The sequence below is a fragment of the Nicotiana sylvestris genome, chromosome 11, assembly GCF_000393655.2.
Source record: "Nicotiana sylvestris chromosome 11, ASM39365v2, whole genome shotgun sequence".
Taxonomy (NCBI): Eukaryota; Viridiplantae; Streptophyta; class Magnoliopsida; order Solanales; family Solanaceae; genus Nicotiana; species Nicotiana sylvestris.
Genome location: NC_091067.1, coordinates 58,928,401 through 58,949,109, shown reverse-complemented (window position 1 = coordinate 58,949,109; position 20,709 = coordinate 58,928,401). Strand labels below are relative to the sequence as shown.

The window sequence follows — 20,709 nt, the reverse complement described above, 5'->3', positions numbered from 1 at the left end:
GGTATAATAACGTAGCACCGAGATACAGTTATCAACAATAATAAAAGAGCGATAACAACACCAAGATTTTTACGTGAAAAACCCTTCCGAATAAGGAAAAAAAACCACGACCTTGAGAGGAGCAACTGATATCACTATAATAAGGAATTTTATACTTTGTAAGCCCGAGTAAAATACTATAAAAACCACTACAATACTCAAAAAAAAAAAATAACCCTCTTTTGATATTTTCACCTCACTACTATATCGCTCACACTTTTTATTTTCTTCACACACTATTTTCTTTTATCATGTCTGTGATGCCTCAGTCTTTCTTTCTCTCTTTGTTGGTGTGACTAAAGAAGTGAAAGAGGTCCTCCTTTTATAAGAAAAAAGAGTCGTTCGCTCCAAGTGTGCTACAAAAGCATTTTTAACCTCGTCCACTTATCTAAACTTTGGCTCCAAGTAAGATCTTTGACCAAAGATCTCTACCATAGTATAGGCACAATAGGCATAAGGCTATTGCCAACCAATGGGATGGACCCCACAACTAGCAGGTGGCATTGGCGCGGGTATTGGGAACACAACTAATGTAGCCATGGTTCATATCGAGCTTTACTGCTAGGTTTGTGGGGTGGAGGCGTGGAGGCAGTATGCAAGAGCAGTTTATAGAACTATCCTATCCTAGCAACAGAGAAAGAGGAGCGAAGAACCCAAGTAACCACCAATTGATATTTCTGAGCTATGGAGTTTTTCCAATGTCCCCTTCACTTTCTGAGCAGTGATCGGATGCAGTAAATTAAATTGGATTTTTATGTCAGATAATCATTTCATTAAATCGTCAAGATGCTTAAGAACATGCATAATGTGTTTATGGACTCTTCTTATCTCCTATCAAACGTACTGAATTATCTATATAAGAAGGTATTCTTTTTCTTTCTAACACAAAAGGTGCAAAATAAGTCCCTGTGTCGACCTTGGATGTCCCAAAACAACCTAGAAAGGTGAACAGGATTGGCAAACTTAAACGGCTTGAAACAATAAATTTGAGGCAATAACCAGGAACCTAACTAATCATGTCTTCCAAAAATTCTCTAGTGTGGAAGCATCCAACTTTCTTTACAGTTGAATGGAAACAAAACTATCTTATCTTAGGTACTTCAGGGACACCATTCCTCTAATTGACACTCGAAAGAAGTGTTGCAAGAAAATTTTACACCTTAATCCAGTAGGCATAGTTGTTTCGTTCTCTACCGGACATACAACTATAACAAAAGTATCAGCTTTGTGTCAGATCAAGCAAAATTTGGTTTAGTGGCACTGCAACAAATGCATTACACCTCAGCTGATGGATGACCTGTACATATTTGGCCCAGCAAATTCTCAGAACTTCGACTGAGGCAAATTCTCAGAACTTCGACTGTGGCAACATTGGCATCACAATCAGTTCTCAACGGACCAATCAAGATCGTATGCAAAAAGCATGCTCATCGTCTTCTTATCTGGTCCACAAGCATCTATCTGATAATCATGTGATCGTCTCAAATATGTCCTTGAAGGAAGCAGAGTTCAACCCCACTTGGGAAAACTCTCTGGTTTTCCTCTTTCAGAATTTGGAAGGACTTAAGATTTTGTTCCTTGATCTGGTTCACGAAGAACTTGATGGCTATCTGATCCACTCTTGTCAGATGTTTGACTTGGAGATTTGTCCAGAGAGTGGTGAGATTCAGACCCTTCACTTCTTTCAAAGTTGTGGACAGGCTGATCAAAATTTCCTTTGTCAAGATTTAGGAGCTCATTTGTAGCTGGAGTTCGATGTTCCTTCAAGTAGAGCCTGTTTGTTAGCTTTGATAATACAGATATTGTAGCATTGGGTCATTCAGAAATGTAAAGGAGCAAATTCTCCGCAAGCAAAAGATATGAAGGATAACTAGATCTTATTAGAAAAGGTACACAATATATATAAATACAATACAACGTTTATTTGTAGGCATGCTTTCTTATGTAAAATACCAATGTTAAGAGAAACAAGATCTTGCCATATGCACAAAAAATAGATGAATCTTCCTGTTCATCTTCCTCCCCAACCAAAAGTTAATGTTCAATGATTTAAAGTGTCTAACCAAGGCAGTCTGAAAAATATAATATTTGATCCAGGGATATGAGAAGAAAAGGCAGGCTTTTGTCCAGTTTGCTAAGCAGAAGTTATTCTATCCTATGAAATTACACCAAGTTCCTCAACCAAAGATTTATCAGGCTTTCAGCTCATATCCACCAAATAAAGACAAAATCCTAACTTCCTCAAATGAATAGTAAAACTTACCTCATTTGTGGAACCAGATTTTCTGGCACTGGTCGAAGGCCCCTTGCCCATTCCCGCTTCCAGAGACGAGGAAGTGACCAAAGCCACAGAAGATTTGGGACTGCTTGATGAATCTGATTGCGTACTCTGAGGTAGGTGTTTATTTCCTGATAACTGAGATTCATGCTTCTTGTCCTTGTCACAATCTGCCTTGTTTGAACAAGTCTGATGCTGAAGATGTTTTATTTACAACTACATTGGTCATAAACCTTAATACATTGATAATCCATGAAATATTAAAGGAAATTTTTTTAGGCATCTATATCAAGCGGAACAAAGGCATACTAACTTAAACATGAAAAAAATCACAATAAACTCAAGTAATGATTCCAAATTCACATAAGGTATATTAAAAAAAGTCAAGCTAAAACATTACCAATATTTATACTACCTACAGTCCAAAATAGATAGTGAAACTAAGTGTGCTTGAGATTAAGTTTTTTCCATTCTATTGGCATCTTTTGACTAAAAGTGGACCAAGTTTTTTTGAAGACAGGAGAGGTGTTAAAAATAGCAACACATTGAAATGCTCACAGGAATTCAGGCATGTGTTCAAATAGACACACACATGTCTGGAACTGTAAACGGCATTGTTTCAAGAATATGCAAGAAGTACAAATACATATCTGCAAATGAAAAACTCTCTAGCTATGTTGTGCAGACTCTCCAAAATGCTGCTGCACCCGTGTCAGATTCTCCAACAATGTACTACTTTTGGAGGTTCCAACACGCACCCGACGACGTTTTCAGAGAGTCCAAACAACATAGCTCTCTAGTACACCTCAACAGTATAGAAAGTTCACGAAGTTTTTGCCCATGTTCATATAGAAACTATGTCGTTTTCCTTTTCAATTCAGTAAATATTCAATTTTCGGATAGATATAACTGATATTTTATCCACTTCCTTTTGGAAAAGATTTGAATGTTAAGACATGTCACACATTGAGCACAAAGTTTGTATTGTGCAAAAATGATTTTCCTTTGATATGAGGAGATGATAAGAAAAATAGGCAAGGAGCATCTTCCTTTCCGTTTTATCGACCATTTCATGGAAATGAATTCGCTGTGGAAATCTTTGTCAAAGGAAATGACAAAGATCCTCTGAATGAGGTTCAGACCTTGGTTCTGGGACTACATTCCGTACTTCAAACATCAATTATGAGAAGAATTGACAGGTCACACATACAGCATATGGGGTGGTACATTCTAAACCATTTACACATAAAGAGTCAAGATGCTGCAGTAGTATGACTATCCCTCTGATAAAGAAATATCAGAAGAGTAAGATGATTATCGTTTTCAATTGCATGGTTAAACAGTTTGTACCCATTTTTCTGACAAGACATAGTAATGATTAATGGAGAGCTTGATGATGTAGTACAGAGATTCAATAAAATATCAACCATCCAAATTTGCCATACTCGACCAATTCAGCTGATTAGCATGATTTTGCAGTTTTCTACCTTACATTATTGCTAAGCCAAAGTAATCTGCTTTGGTCAAAAGACAATGAAAAACATGTACCTCATCTCTGGTTGACTTCTCAAGATTTTGTGAAGTAGCATTAGTTTCCACATCCTTCTGTTTATCGCTGCTGCACCAATGTCACGTTGATGAAAAATAAGAAACCAAAATAAAGCAGGATATGTTGAAATGAAAATGCTAAGTGGTCTCATGATTTTGAAGCATCAAAATGCCCTTGAAACTAAAACCTACATGCTAAAAGGCTTTGTGCACAAGCATCCAGAAAAAAAAATGTTCATAATGGAGACAAATTTAACTTTAACGCATGCATCATTCTGTCCTTGCATTTTCTTTCCTTTTCTTTTATAATGAAAGATTAATTAGCAAGCTTGCAGAAGTAGGAAGTTAGATAGCCACAATAAGTAGAGATAAACAAAGTTTGACCAGAAACAGTAAGGTCATGAAGCAAATCTGAAACAAGGAGGAAATGATGTGAGCCTTACTTTTTTCCTTGATAATTTAGTCTTTGCTGAGGTTGGTTTCTCTCATCATGACAAAGTGTGGAATTTTGTTCACCTTGTTCATTACGCTGCAGTCTAAGATCATTATCCCTCTGTTTGGAATTGATATCTTCCTCTGCTTGACCAATCTCCACAATCTCTTCCTTCAACCATACCACAAACAAAATGATCACTTCCAGCATAAGCCAGCCATTCACCAGAAGTGACTAGTTTAGTATAAACTGACCATTCCATCAATATCGGAAGAGGCGGGTGACATGACCAGAGGCATGTTGACTCCAGCTTCCAGAAGTTTCTTTAACTCCATTTCCTTCTGCAGTTGCTCCTGAAGCTGTGCCACCTGCCCATACCAACAATGTCAGTATGTTTAAGGGAAAGGCTAACACTATATTTACTATTCTAAGACAGTAATCACTAAATGAAAAATAAATACATAAAAATTAATAGTCTCAGTTTAGCTATTTAATGGAAGAATCTTCATGGAACTTTAACGAGACCATCATTCTGAATCAATACCTCCACATTAGGAATGATATGTTGTTAGGATCTTGTAAGCATTGTGAGGATTATATATATACACATCAGTTAGGCTCATTCAGATTGATTCCTTGCCTATAATTATGCACTTTTGATTCTCTTTGCTTCCGTAGAACACATAGACGTTACTATGTAAACTCAAATAGCATGAGGGAATAATCCAAGCAGTGTTTCTCTCTCAATACAGACAACAAGGGTAGTCGACAGTTTTGGCTCAACTTCTTTTTTGTCAAGACTGAGTCCATTGTGGCTGATGTCACGGACTTCCCGGAGTCTTAAAACCACGCTAGTAAGTACTTTTACTTGTCTACGTTCTTTCATGTGATCATACATATTTGACTTTGTGGATTGACTCTTCTCATCTTGTAGCTACTGCTCGGAGCCTCCAATTGGTGACGCATCTCAATTTGGTCAGGCAGGTCCTTCCTTGTACTGTGGGAATCCGAGATTGGCCTAGCTTCTGGCAAAAGTACAAACCGGCTCCCCCCAGAAAGGTAACATCGATGCGTTGTTTTTGGATGGTGTTGTATTCGTATCCGTCGGTCTTATTGTGTTTATCTTTGTGTTTCTTTCTAGGCCTCGCCAAGGAGGTTGTCAAAAGGAACCTGGCGCTGACACCTTCTTTTAGGAGGAGGGGCGTTGCCTCCTCTACTCCTGCCGCCGTTTCGACTACTATGTCTGTTCTCCCTTCGGCTCTTTCCCGGGTTGACGACGATGAGGTTTCCCCGCGCGGCACGGACTTGAGGCCCCGGAAGAGGAGGGCCGTAGATGGGGGAGCTGGTGTACCAGTGGTGGTTAACTTATCTGAAGTCTCCTCCGAGGTCGAGGTGCAAGATGTTGTGACGACCTCGGCCGAGGGAGATGTTGGGGCGGCCCCAGAGGTGCCTTGGTTGGAGGAAGCCGACATTGCAGCTTCTTTGCGGTCCGAAGGGGATGAGGCCACCATGAATGCCTTTTATGAAGATCCTGCGCTTCCTAGGCGCGAAGAGGCTCCGCCCACCGAACTAGCCCATGCAGTTTCCCCGGCCGATAAGGGAAAGGGAAAATTGCTAGCCGAACAATGTGATGAGCAGGCTGAGCCCATTGGTGATGAGTTCGATTCTGACTTTGATCCCGAAGAGCATGAGATGATCGATAGCGGGACGACTCATATCAAGGTGAGAGCAGAAGGGGGTTCGAGGAACATCACAATCCCGGTGAATCACGACTTGCTTAAAAATACCGAGGATGTGATTCAGGCATTCGGCCCCTTCTGCTCCGATGCTAAGCACCAGACTCTCGGGGAGTTGAGTGGCAGTACTCTTTCCAAGAGCATCGTCGGCCTTACTCTCAGGGTAAGTCATTTGTCTACCCGTTCTTGATGCTCTTTCATTTGTTCCTTGAGTTCTTTGTTCTCGTTCTCCATCTCCTCCATTCTTTTTAACACGGCAGCGAGGGCGCTATTACCTGTACTGTCACCTGCACGACATTTTGTTTCTTTCTCTTTCAAGACACCAATTTACCTCCTACTAAAACACAATCTCCATAAAAAGAACGTTTATCAGACGGTGATCCTGCCCAATTAGCATCTGGGTATCCAACGATTTGCTCATGGCCTTGATCCTCAAACAATAGTCCTTTTCCTGGAGTTGATTTTATATACAGAAGAATGCGGACAACTACATCCCAATGACTATCACAGGAAGAATCCATAAACTGACTTACAACACTCACAGGAAAGGAAATGTCAAGTCTAGTCACTGTGAGGTAATTTAATTTACTAACGAGCCGCCTATATCTTGTAGGATCGCTAAGCGTCTCCCCCCTGCCCTGCAGAAGTTTGGAATTCGGATCCGTAGGAGTGTCAACATGTCTACAACTTGTCATTCCTGTCTCCTCAAGAATGTATAAGGCATACTTTCGTTAAGAGATCTCAACACCTAAGCTAGACTGATCGACCTCAATACCTAGAAAATACTTTAATCTGCTCAGATCCGTAGTCTGAAAGTGCTGAAAGAGATGTTGCTTCAACTTAGTAATACCAAGTGATCAGCTTCTCTACGAGTCATGCCAAACTCCTGGATAATTGTACTGAACTTACCAAATTAGGCTCGAGGAGACTGCTTTAGACCATAAAGTGACCGGCGCAAGCGACATACAAGGCCACGAGACTCCCCCTGAGCAACAAACCCAGGTGGTTGCTCCATATAAAGAATAGAGCACTTCACGAGTGTGTCCAAGTTTATGACAATAAGAACACTTGGGTCTAGATCTTCCAAAACGACCTCCTCCTTGTCTATTCTCCATAGTTTGAGATGTCCGATTTTTCACTATCTGGGATGCGAGAACAAAGGAGTCAAGTGGTTGTGATGAGATCACTAGGTGACTTGGTGCTGCAGCAAGGCGAAGTAATCGAGAGAATAATTCATCAACTGTAGGGACAGTCGGACTAGCCAAAATCTGGTCAAGTACTAAATCAAGGTCATTAGGAAGTCCTGCGAGTGTAAGAACTAGAAACATCTTCTATCGTTGCTCTTGTTGCTTTTCAATACTAGTAGAAACTGGCATCAACTTCTCAAATTCTTCCATGACTGCCTGTACTTGTCACAAGTAAGTAAACATATTCAATTCGTGTTTCTTCAAGCTTGTCATTCGCGATATCACATCATAGAAACGAGATATGTCATTAGTGTATAAAGTACGAGCCTTTTCCAAAACTAAATAACATGTCTGGAATGGACGGAAGAAGGGCATCAACTTGGAATCAATAGATCGCCATGGGGTACTACATAACTGAGCATTGACCTTTTCATCTCCTTCACTAGCCCTTTTTGTTAAATGATCTTGAACACCTTGACCTTTACACCACAATTCGACAGACGAAGCCCAAGCTAAATAGTTTGAACTTCCCATTAAAGGTTCTGAGGTAATCATAATACCGGAACTTCCGGAACCCGTGTTTTTAGACCCCAAAAGCATCAACTGCCAAAAGACATTGTTAGATAGAAAAGAGGTTCAGCAAATTAGCACCAAATAAAATAAAGAATCAACTGTAGTTGCCGGAGAAACAATGCACTTCCGGAAAAGTACTGTAGCTGCCGGAATTTTTTTTAAAGTGCTCGGAATTTAAAAATAAAATTATGGGTAGGCTCGGAATTTGAAGGCGATCCATCTATTCTGAAGAAATTTCGTCAAAAAGTGGCCGGAAAGTGCTCTATGCGCCGACGCGTAGAGTAGATCTCGCTGGAAAAGCAAACCGCTGATTGGCGTGTGGCAGCACGTGAGATGTCAGTTGCCGAAGCTATTTGTTGGGGTTTGGTCGGCGGAGGTTGGGGGACCTTGTGATGGTGTTGGTTTTTGCACAACACCGATGGAAATTGGTTTGACGAAAAACAACCCTAAAAGGATCGCCGGAATTTAAGCGTGGCGACACTTTCAGCTGGGTTTTCTTTCCCGGATGTTTTCTCACTGCCGCTCTGATACCATGTGAGGAATAATACACGAAAAATTATATTATTGATGTTAATTGTAATACAATGAACCATATTTATAAGTACACATAATATATAACCTACTCCTATTACTTATGGGACTAGGACTAATTACATATATATTCACATAGCTATTCTAACAGAAACTTTGATCATTTAAGTGAATCACCTATGCCTTATCTTGCATTTTATAAGCTTTATATGTTGAATTCTAACATTCTACTTGATGTCGCTATTATTTGTTTTTGACTTGTTAGTTGAGATAGAATTATCCATGTTGAGTTGATATTTTTTGATTTGATATATGATGATATTGTATCTCTTTTCATAGTCTTGCTGTAAATAATTATGAACTATACATGTTTATTTGATTAAGTAAATGTCACATGACTTGAACTTCGTCACTACTTTACCGAGGTTAGTTTTGATACTTACTAAGTATATGTTGTCCCATACTCATACTACATTTCTGCACATTTTTGAGCAGATTCAGGCATTGGCAATAGCGGACTTCAGGAGTGAGCCTTGTAGTCGTCAGAGGAGACTCGAGGTAGTGCTGCATGATTGCTCGCAGACCCTTGGAGTCCCATTCCCTGATCTTTCGTATTTTTATTTATGCATTCGGACAATATTGTATTTTTGAGAGATTTCATTGTATTCTGTTTTAGAGCCTATGACTTCATACTACCAGGTTATGGGGATTTGATGTTGTAGTGTCCATATGCTATCTATTGTTGAAGTCTTAATCCGCTAGTTATGCTATTTCAGTTACCCCTCCGTTTCAAATTAGATGAGGTACTTTCCTTTTTAGTCCGTTTCAAAATAAATGACACATTTCTAAATTTGGAAATAATTCAACTTTAAACTTTTCATTTTACCATTAATGAAAAGCTTTTATAACCATACAAATGTCATGGCCCCACAAAGCTTTTACCCCTTAAGCTTTTAAGACCAAAAGTTTCAAAAGTCTTCTTTTTTTTTTTTCTTAAACTCCGTGCCGAGTCAAACTACCTTATCTAAATTGAAACGGAGAGAGTATATTTACCTTGATTATGTTGGTTTGCTCTATAATGGATGTTGGCTTACCTAGCCATAGAGGATAGGTGCCATCACGACCGTTGGTGGCATTCTGGGTCATGATAAAGTTGGTATCAATTAACTTAATTATGCCAAGGTATTGAAAACATTTACTAATATGTGCCCATAGAGATTTTAAAAATTAAAATTAACTTAATTATGACAAGGTATTGAAAATATTTACTAGTATGTGCCCATAGAGATTTTAGAAGTTAAAGCAAACAAATAGCAAATTGTCTAACTGGATACTATTAGTTGAATTACCCATTATTTCTTCATAAATGATCTAAATTCAAAATTGATCTTCAAAGTTTTTTGTTGAAGAAAGTAGATATGCAAATAAATCCTAGGTAATGACACAATAACAAGAGTGCATGGGTAAAGATCTGAAATCTCAGTCAGACCTCATGGAAAATATAGTTTAATTATGTAGCAAGCTCATAAAGCCATACACGTGCAGAGCATGGAGAACGGAGAACACTTGTTAAGAAAAGATGGAAAGTAAAACATTCACCTGCACTCAATGTCATAAGAAGAACAATAAAGCAAAAGGAAAGTGTCAGGTGCATACATCCTTCTCAAGTGCCAGACGACGCTCGCGCAATGCATTCTTTCGATTCTCCATACTTTCTTGCAGAAGGGCATTCCCCTTGGCCTACAAAGAAGAGATGTGTCACACCAAGACCAATTTTCAATACTTAAATAAACAAATTATAGAAAAATAACAAAAGGAAAAGTAATGCATTCCGTAAGAATGAGAATCTCATAAGAGGTACCTGCTCTGCAATTTTGGATTGCAAGTCAGTTTTAGTGACCTCAAGCCTTTGGACTTCAGTCCTAAAGCAAGTCCAAATGCAAAGATACCAAAAATGAGAAATTTAATCATATGTATATAAATGTAAGAAATTTAAGGCAGGGTAGGGGATTTTTCTGTTCATTGCTGATTACACTTGTTGCATGAATGCTGTTTACACTATAGCGTTTGATCATATTGGGTGTTCTTATTTTTCTTTCTCTACTTAGTCCAAAATTTCTCTTATAAGTTGGTTCCTCGTTGTTCAAGAACTTACTTTTACTTACTGCCTCTGTCTCAATTTATGTGACACTCTCTGTCCCAAAAAGAATGACACCTTTGACTTCTATATTTTAAAAATTTAACTTTAATCTTCTCAATTTATTTTTAATGAGATGATATATAGACATACAAATGTCTATGGCTTATTTTAGACCACAAATTTTGCAAGGTTTTTTCTTAAACTTCATTCCTAGTCAAACACCATCACTCAAAATGGATGGAGTGAGTACTAATTTTCTTTTATATTATACCTTGGTTTACCCCTATCTTCAACGTAAAATCAACTTCTGATAATTTTATCACTTACACGTCATCAAGAGGGACATTGATAGATTCCATCGAGAGGTTCTTCTTGGCCTAGACTCAGAAAAGAAAAAACAATAATAGAAGTATCAAAAATTTACACCCAAGTACTATAGTCAAAACAGATGTAATAACGCCGAATACCACATTTAGTTTAATCTCACAATGCTAAGCTTAAGGAATAAATATATGTGAAAGTCCATATGGAAAAGTGATAACATGGTGGCATACCAGAAAAATAGACTACACAGTTTATTTTGAAAAGGTAATTGTCAGCCAAAAGCATTCAATTATACTTACAGGAGAGCGCCCCCACAGAGCAGGGCGCTGAATGCTTTGGGCAACTCTACTTTGTATATCTATTGACTTTTGGGAAGTAGATGTTTTTGCCAGTTCAGCTCCCAATTGTTCACCACATTCATTTCCTTGTGTCCTTGAATTTTCATTACTTTGAACTGGAACACTCTTGCTTCCTTCCACTGGATCATGCTGAATAGAAGTATGAGGTGGACTTCTAGGCAAGCACCTACTGGCTTCGCTGTCTGCTTCGGGAGACTTGGAACCAGATTTAGAAACTTGAGAGCTCTGCGACATTAATCTATATCCTTAGGGAGAAGTGACAGAAGTTGACGTGCGGAGGAGCAAATATGTACTAAAAATAGTTCAAGAGGACTGCATGAAAGCAGAGGGATAACTAACATTATCAGCAAGCTTTTTTAGAGATTTTCCATTTCCTCAAAATAGTTTTCGACTATATTCAGGTAATCAATATCATTTTGCACATCGAAATCATGCAATACAAATTGGTTAAACATCTGGGTCATGGTGGGATCAATTTTTGTTGATCTTCATATCCACTAAATACTACTCCCTCCGACCCATCTTACATGAAGGTGTTTTATTGGGCATGGAGTTTAAGAAATTAAAGAAGATTTTTAAATGAGTGGTGGTGAGAGTTCCCAACTTTTATACTAAACGGTTCCCAACAAGTCATGTCCTTAAGGATAAAATGGGGATGCTACGACTAAATAGTTTCCAAAAGAGAAATGTGTCATTCTTTTTGGGACAGACTAAACAGGAAAGCGTGCACATAAAATGGGAAAGAGGAAATTACAAATTGACAAGCAAACCACAAGTTTTCAAGGACAGATATACAAGCAGCATGCAGCCCCTGAAGGGCGTGAAGGGATGGGGTTGATTTAAAAAGTCCTTAGCATCACACAGGATCAGCGGAAACGCACGAGATAACAATAATAAGGCTGACAATAGGATAATGAAGGGAATAGGAAAGAACCTTGTTACTATCTTCACATTCACCAACCTCACTGGTTGTTGGGCTGGACTCACGATCAAAATCATCATCAGTATCAGCATCAGATCCCTCCTGTGAATCATCCTCATAGCTTTCATCATCATCAGTAAGTTCTTCACTCTCGCTTCCACTACCGTCCGAGTCGGAGTATAGTTCAGGCGATACAGAGCCTTCCTGCAAAGAGTTTCAACTGCTACGTGAACAGAAGGGGACTGGAAATCAACATAGAAAACTTCATTTTCTGCAGAAATTTCCTAATCCAGGTTATTCAAGCATTTACCTATAATACTCTTTCTGCAATTTTTTTGGAAACTGATCCTAAGGAATAACCACATTAGGCATGGAAGTATTGCTTATGCTATATTTCTGTTAGTTAATGATTTATATTGCTGTGTTTCTATTTGTTAGAATAGTTATGTAAATAGGAGTAAATAACCTAATCCTATATGTATTAGGAGTAAGACATGTTATGTATATATATATATAGAGAGAGAGAGGGCTCATTGTATTATGTTTAACATAAGAGAATAATATCAATAATATTTTCTCCCGTGCATTCTCACATGGTATCAAAGCAGCAGTGAGAAAACATCCGGGAAAGAAAACCCACCCAAAAGAGTCGTCGTGCATCAATTCCGGTGACCTTTTAGGGCTGTTTTTCGGAAAAAATCAATTTCCATCGGTGTTATGCAAAAACCAACACCACCACAACATCCCCCAACCCCCGGCGACCAAACCCCATCAAACACCTCCGGCAGACAACCTCTCATGCGCCGCCACGCGCCGCCCGACGGATTTTTTTCCGGCGAGATCTGCTTCACGCGCCGGCGCGTGGAGCCCTTTCCGGCCATTTTTTGACAACGGATCTTCAGAACAGTTGGGTCGGCTACTAATTCCGACCCTACCCATCCTGTTTTCGTTTGATTCCGACCACTTTGAGTTTTTTCCCGCATCTACACTGATTTTTTCCCGCAGCTACAGTAATTTCCCGGCAAAAACAGTGTTTCCTTCATCTGTTTCAGCGAGTTTTCACGATGTCTTTGGGAGTCAATTCTTTCGGGTCTAAAAACCCGGGTTTTGGCAGTTCTGGTGTTATGATTACCTCAGAACCTTTAATGGGTGGTTCAAACTACTTAGCTTGGGCTTCGTCTGTCGAGTTGTGGTGTAAAGGTTAAGGAGTTCAAGATCATTTAACAAAAAAGGCTAGCGAAGGTGATGAAAAGGCCAAAACACTGTGGGAGAAGGTCGATGCTCAGTTATGTAGTATCCTGTGGCAATCTATTGATTCCAGCCCTTGTTCCGTCCATTCGAGACATGTTATTTAGTTTGGGAAAAGCCTCGTAATTTATACACTAATGACATATCTCGTTTCTATGATGTAATATCGCGAATGACAAGCTTGAAGAAACAGGAATTGGATATGTCTACTTACTTGGACAAGTACAGGCAGTCATGAAAGAATTTGAGACATTGATGCCAGTTTCTGCTAATATAGAAAAGCAACAAGAGCAACGACAGAAGATGTTTCTATTTCTTACACTCGCTGGACTCCCTAATGACCTTGATTCAGTACGTGACCAGATTTTGGCTAGTCCGACTGTCCCCACAGTTGATGAATTATTCTCTTGATTACTTGGCCTTGCTGCAGCACCAAGTCACCCAGTGAGCTCATCACAGACACTTGACTCATCTATCCTCGTATCCCAGTCAGTGGACAATCGGGCATCTCATACTCTGGAGAATAGACGAGGAGGAAGTCGTTTTGGAAGATCTAGAACCAAGTGCTCTTATTGTCATAAACTTGGACACACTCATGACGTGTGCTATTTTTTACATGGTCGCCCACCCAAAAATGCTTATGTTGCTCAGACCGAGACTACAAGTAACCAGGGTTTTTCTTTATCTGAAGGGGAGTATAATGAGTTCCTTCAGTATCGAGCAAGTAAGCAGACATCTCCACAAATAGCCTCTGTTGCTCAGAGTGATACTTCTGTTGCTGGTAATTCTTTTGCTTGTGTTTCCCAGTCTAGTACTCTTGGACAATGGGTTGTGGACTCAGCCGCTTCTGATTATATATCTGGTAATAAATCACTTTTGTCAAATATTGCGTATTCACAGTCTCTTCCCACTGTTACTTTAGCCAATGGATCTCAAACCAAAGCAAAAGGAGTTGGACAAGCGAATCCCCTACCCTCTGTCACTCTAGATTCTGTTCTCTATGTCCCTGGCTGTTCTTTTAATCTTGCATCTGTTAGTCATTTGACTCGTGCCCTCCATTGTGGTATATATTTTTGAAAATGTTGGTTTATGTTTAGTTAACAATGGCATGCTGAAAATGTTGGTTTATGTTTAGTCAACAATGGCATGCCAATTGGAAGAGTTGGTGGAAATAGTTGGTGTGGATGCTAGGAGGAAGCTTCCTCCTTTGATGTCACCCATGACATCAAGAGGAGGTAGTTTGATGTCACCAATGACATCAAGAGGAGGTCTTTACCTCTATAAATAGATGCACTCCTTCACTTGTAGAAATCATCCCAAAATAATACAATACATTGTAGTGAGTAGAGAGTTAAGAGAGAAATTCTCTTAAGTGTAATTGGGAAATCTCCCCTTCCTTTGTTAATATTAAAAGGGCAATTGTTCTCTGGTGGACGTAGGATTATTTTGATCCGAACCACGTTAAATCTTGTGTTCTTTCTTTTACGTTTCCGCTAACAATTGGTATCAGAGCGACAGGATCCTTTAACGATCCAAGGAGGAAGAACAAGCAAATATGAGTTCCATGAAGTTTGAAATTGATAGATTCAATGGACGCAACAACTTCAATATCTGGAAGATCCAGATGATGGCGTTACTGCGGAGGGAAGGTTCAATCCATGCTATTGACAGAAAGTATCCTACGGATATATCAGCTCCCGACAAGGAGAAGATTGAAGGGGATGCATTGAGTGCAATCCAACTATCCCTTGCACCTAACGTGCTTTGTGAAGTGAGTACGGGTACCGAAGAGACGGCCAAACAGTTGTGGGAAAAGCTAGAAGGGCTATACCAAGACCGATCAGTGACAACAAGAATGTTGTTACAACGGCGTCTTCACACATTTAAGATGGGGCCAGGTACTTCGTTACAAGATCATTTAGATGCGTTTAATAAACTTGTCATGGACTTACAGATTGCAGGAATTAAAAGGGAGGAGGAGACGCTTGCATGTGCTTTGCTATTTTCATTGACTTCAGGATATCGTGATATTGAGAATTCAATGATGTATAGCAAGGAGCCTATCAAGCTTGAGCAAGTGCGGCAGGCACTTAACTCTAGTGATGTGCGGAGGCACATTGAAGGAGATAGAGATGACCAGGCAAGTGGCCTCTTTGTAAGAGGCCGGACTAGCCAACAGGGAAAGACCAAATCAAAGCACAGATCAAAGTCTCGTGTGAACAAGAAGAATACAGAGTGTTGGGGTTGTGGCAAGAAGGGGCACTTTGAACGAGATTGCCCAATGTCAAAGTCCAAGGAAAAGGCGAGTGCATCTACAGTTGAACAGGTACATAATTTTGATAATGATTATGTACTAACAACATCGTGTAATAATAATAGTAGTTATGAAAACAAATGGGTGTTAGACTCTGCTTGTACTCTGCATATGACGTTCCGAAAAGACTGGTTTAGCAGCTACGAGAAAAGTGGAGGAACCGTAGTAATGGGCAATAATGCAACTTGTGCAATAGTTGGCATTGGCTCAGTTCGGGTTCGCTGCCATGATGGAATCGTGAGGACTATTACACAAGTCCGTCATGTTCCTGATCTGAAGAAGAATTTGATCTCCTTGGGTACTCTGGATGAACAAGGCTACAGGTACATGAGCGAAGCAGGAACTATGAAGGTGACTAAAGGTTCTTTAGTCATGCTGAAAGGCAAGCTGGAGAATGGCCTTTACACATTGGCCGGAAGCACCATTGTTGGCTCTGCAAATGCATCTACAGTGCAGTTATCTAATGATGACAAGGCAAGACTATGGCACATGAGACTGGGTCATATGAGCGCACGTGGACTGGAGATGTTGAGCAATCGTAAACTTTTGGAAGGTGAGAAGATCAGCACGCTTGACTTCTGTGAGCACTGCGTTCTAGGGAAGCAGAAGAAGGTCAGCTTCAGCACTGGCAAACACAAGACAAGAGGAGTGCTAGACTACATCCATTCAGATTTATGGGGTCCTTCTAAACTTCCATCGAAGGGCGGAAAGAGGTATCTTCTCATTTTTATTGATGATTTCTCACGAAAGGTTTGGGTGTATTTTTTGAAGGCAAAAAGTGATGCTTTTGAAGCATTTAAAGAGTGGAAGATTTTGATTGAAAATCAAATGGAGCGGAAAATCAAGTATCTTCGCACAGACAATGGCTTGGAGTTTTGCAATGAAGAGTTTAATGAATTCTGCAAGGTTCATGGGATCTCAAGACATAGGACTGTCAGGCATACCCCACAGCAGAATGGAGTTGCCGAGAGAATGAACAGAACTCTTCTTGAAAAGGCTCGTTGTATGCTCTTACAAGCCAAAATGTCCAAAGTATTTTGGGCTGAAGCAGTTCACACTGCTGCTCATATTGTCAATCGATCTCCAGCATCGGCAATTGACTTTAAGACTCCGAATGAGGTATGGTCAGGTGAACCCTCTAACTATTCATACTTACGAGTATTTGGGTGTCCAGCTTATTATCACGTTAATGAAGGAAAGCTTGAACCAAGGGCTAAGAAGGCCATATTCGTAGGGTATGTGGATGGAGTAAAAGGGTACAAACTTTGGTGTTTGTCTTTACTCAAATTTATAGTTAGTAGAGATGTCACCTTCGATGAATCCTCTATACTTGATCCCCGTAAAGTTTCCGTGGAGTTTTCAGGAAACAAGAACAACGAGCAGGTGGAGCTTCCGGTGGAGCTTGCCAAGGAAAAGGATCAAGAGACTCAGGTTAAAGATGAGTCAGAAGATGTAGGCGTTGAAGAACTTGCTGTCAATGAACCATACACAATTGCGAAGGGGAGGGAGAAGAGGCAGACACGAGAACCGGAACGCCTTATAAATCAAGCAAACTTGATTGCATATGCGTTCGTAGCTGCACAAGAAGAGATTAAAGATCTGGAGCCCTCCTCGTATATTGAAGCAACTTCTTGCAAGGATGCCGCACAATGGCGGTTAGCCATGACTGAAGAGATGGAGTCTCTTCACAAGAATCAGACATGGGTCTTAGTGAAAAGACAAAAGGGGAAGAGGACAGTTGGATGCAAGTGGGTCTACCGAAAGAAAGAGGGAATTTCTGAAGTGGAAGATGTTAGGTTCAAGGCGAGATTGGTTGCAAAAGGTTTCAGCCAAAAGGAGGGAATTGACTACAATGAGATTTTCTCTCCGGTCGTGAAGCATAGCTCAATTCGCGTGCTACTAGCATTGGTTGCACAATTTGACTTGGAGCTTCAACAGCTTGATGTCAAAACTGCTTTCTTACACGGTGATCTAGAAGAGACAATCTATATGGATCAACCTGAAGGTTTCCTAGCTGAGGGAAAAGAAGATCACGTATGCCAACTAAAGAAGTCTTTGTATGGTTTGAAGCAATCCCCTAGACAGTGGTACAAGAGGTTTGATGCATTCATGACTACACATGAATTCTCAAGGAGTGCATTTGATAGTTAGATAAATGCTTTGAAGAAACTATTGAGTAAGGAATTTGACATGAAGGATTTAGGAGCTGCAAAGAAAATCCTTGGTATGGAGATTTCAAGAGAAGACGATGTTGTACATCTTTCTCAGAAGAGGTATATTGAAAGGGTTCTCGAGAGATTCAATATGCAAACGTGCAAGCCTGTAAGTACACCATTAGCTCCTCATTTTAAACTTTCAGAGTCACAAATGCCTCAGTCCGAGGATGAGGTGGAGCATATGTCAAAGATTCCTTATGCCAGTGCAGTTGGTAGTATTATGTATGCTATGGTATGCACACGTCCAGATATTGCTCAATCTGTAAGTGTGGTAAGTAGATACATGTCCAACCCAGGAAAGAGGCATTGGGAAGCTGTCAAGTGGATATTGAGATATTTCAAAGGAGCTTCTGGTGTTGGTCTTACCTTTCGAAAAAGTGGTACAGGTATTTCAATTCTCGGTTATGTGGATTCTGACTATGCAGGAGATCTTGACAGAAGAAGGTCCACAACTGGATACATCTTTACCCTCGTTGGCAGTGCCGTCAGTTGGAAGTCGACTTTGCAGTCGATTGTCGCTTTGTCTACGACAGAAGCAGAATACATGGCAGCAGCGGAGGCGGTAAAGGAAGCTATCTGGTTGAAAAGTTTAGTAGCGGAATTGAGTTTGGTTCAGCTGGAATCAACTCTTAGATGTGATAGTCAGAGTGCTATTCATCTAATGAAAAATCAGAGATTTCATGAGCGCACTAAACACATTGATGTCAGATTTCATTTTATTCGAGATGTTATTGATGAGGGAACTATCAAGGTCGTGAAGGTTATCACAGACGATAATGCTGCAGACATGTTGACCAAGATAGTCCCGCTCGCTAAGTTTGCACACTGCAAGGACTTGGCGGGGGTGTGCATCAACTGATGCAACTCCGAAGAGAACAGTTGCTAGGTGGAGGTGGTATGTTCAACAATGGTTTGATTCTTCTTGTTTCTTACAACGGGGTTGCCCAGTAAGCTTAGAAGTTTTGGCCAGAGTTGTTCACACGCTCGAAACGCAAACCAAGGTGGAGATTGAAAATGTTGGTTTATGTTTAGTTAACAATGGCATGCTGAAAATGTTGGTTTATGTTTAGTCAACAATGGCATGCCAATTGGAAGAGTTGGTGGAAATAGTTGGTGTGGATGCTAGGAGGAAGCTTCCTCCTTTGATGTCACCCATGACATCAAGAGGAGGTAGTTTGATGTCACCAATGACATCAAGAGGAGGTCTTTACCTCTATAAATAGATGCACTCCTTCACTTGTAGAAATCATCCCAAAATAATACAATACACTGTAGTGAGTAGAGAGTTAAAGAGAGAAATTCTCTTAAGTGTAATTGGGAAATATCCCCTTCCTTTGTTAATATTAAAAGGGCAATTGTTCTCTGGTGGACGTAGGATTATTTTGATCCGAACCACGTTAAATCTTGTGTTCTTTCTTTTACGTTTCCGCTAACAATTTTATTGATGATTCCTTTATTATGCAGGACCGCAGTACGGGGCAGACGATTGGAACAGGACTTGAATCAGAAGGCCTTTACTACCTTAACTCACTCAATTCCTCCAAGGCATGTCTAGTTACAGATACTCCGGACCTAATTCACAGACGTTTAGGATATCCAAGCTTATCCAAGCTTCAGAAGAGGGTGCCTAGTTTGTCTAGTTTATCTACATTAGAGTGTGAGTTATGTCAGCTCGGGAAACATACCCGAGCCTCCTTTCCTCGTAGTATTGAGAGTCATGCAGAGTATGTTTTTTCTTTAGTTCATTATGATATATGGGGTCCTAGTAGAGTCAGTTCAACCTTGGGATTTCATTATTTTGTTAGTTTCATTGATGATCATTCAAGATGTACTTGGATTTTCTTAATGAAAGATCGTTCTGAGTTGTTTTCTATATTCCAGAATTTTTGTGCTGAAATTAAAAATCAATTTGGTGTTTCTATTCGTCGCAATGATAATGCCTTAGAATATTTATCCTCTCAATTTCAGCAGTTTATGACTTCTCAAGGAATTATTCATCAGACCTCTTGTCCTTATACCCCTCAGCAAAATGGGGTTGCAGAGAGAAAGAATAGGCACATCATTGAGACTGCTCGCACACTTCTCATTGAATCTCATGTTCCGTTGCGTTTTTGGGGCGATGCAGTTCTCACATCTTGTTATTTAGTTAATCGGATGCCTTCCTCTCCCATCAGAACCAGATACCGTATGCAGTATTGTTTCCCCAATCACCCTTACTTTGTTCCCACTCGTGTTTTTGGGAGAACTTGTTTCGTTCATAACTTAGCCCTTGGGAAAGATAAGTTAGTTCCTCGTGCTTTCAAGTGTGTCTTCCTTGGTTATTCTCGTGTTCAGAAGGGATATCATTGTTACTCACCTGATCTTCGTAGGTACTTTATGTCCTCTGACGTTACATTTTTTGAATCTAAACCTCTCTTTTCCTCTTCTGACCATTCTGACCACCTTGCTATATCTGAGGTCTTACCTATACCGACCTTTAAGGAGTCTACTATAGCTCCTCCTTCACCTTCCGCCACAAAAGTCTTACCCGAGTCTACTATAGCTCCTCCTTCACCTTCCGCTATAGAAGTCTTACCCATTCCAACCGTTGGGGAGTCTAGTGTGGCTCCTCCTAGACTCTCTGCCACAGGAACACCACTCTTGACATATCATCGTCGTCCGCACCCAGCATCAGGCCCAGCTGATTCACGTCCTACACCTGACCTTGCTCCTCCTACGGACTTGTCTCTTCCTAGTACATCGATTGCACTTCGGAAAGGTATACAGACCACCCTTAATCCTAATCCCCATTATGTCGGTTTGAGTTATCATCGTTTGTCATCACCCTATTATGCTTTTCTATCTTCTTTGTCCTCTGTTTC

At 40.2% G+C, this 20,709-nt stretch overlaps 1 protein-coding gene across 4 annotated transcripts in view; it reads right to left on the bottom strand.

The window, feature by feature from the left end:
• Positions 1-434: 434 nt before the first annotated feature.
• Positions 435-20,709, bottom strand: part of LOC104236527 (rho GTPase-activating protein REN1-like) — a 76,333-nt gene continuing 56,058 nt past the window's right edge. For 2 of the 4 annotated variants that reach the window (XM_070162730.1, XM_070162729.1), the window contains 11 exons: positions 12,083-12,274; positions 11,089-11,373; positions 10,793-10,842; positions 10,187-10,247; positions 9,982-10,065; positions 9,379-9,462; positions 4,553-4,666; positions 4,309-4,469; positions 3,866-3,935; positions 2,303-2,512; positions 436-1,800 (listed from right to left, as the gene is read on the bottom strand). In XM_070162730.1, the coding sequence (XP_070018831.1) occupies positions 1,603-1,800; positions 2,303-2,512; positions 3,866-3,935; positions 4,309-4,469; positions 4,553-4,666; positions 9,379-9,462; positions 9,982-10,065; positions 10,187-10,247; positions 10,793-10,842; positions 11,089-11,373; positions 12,083-12,274 (1,509 nt within the window). In that variant the 3' untranslated portion in view covers positions 436-1,602. Of the gene's footprint in view, positions 1,801-2,302; positions 2,513-3,865; positions 3,936-4,308; positions 4,470-4,552; positions 4,667-9,378; positions 9,463-9,981; positions 10,066-10,186; positions 10,248-10,792; positions 10,843-11,088; positions 11,374-12,082; positions 12,275-20,709 lie in introns of all 4 variants that reach the window. The other 2 variants (XM_070162731.1, XM_070162732.1) reach the window with 2 other exon arrangements.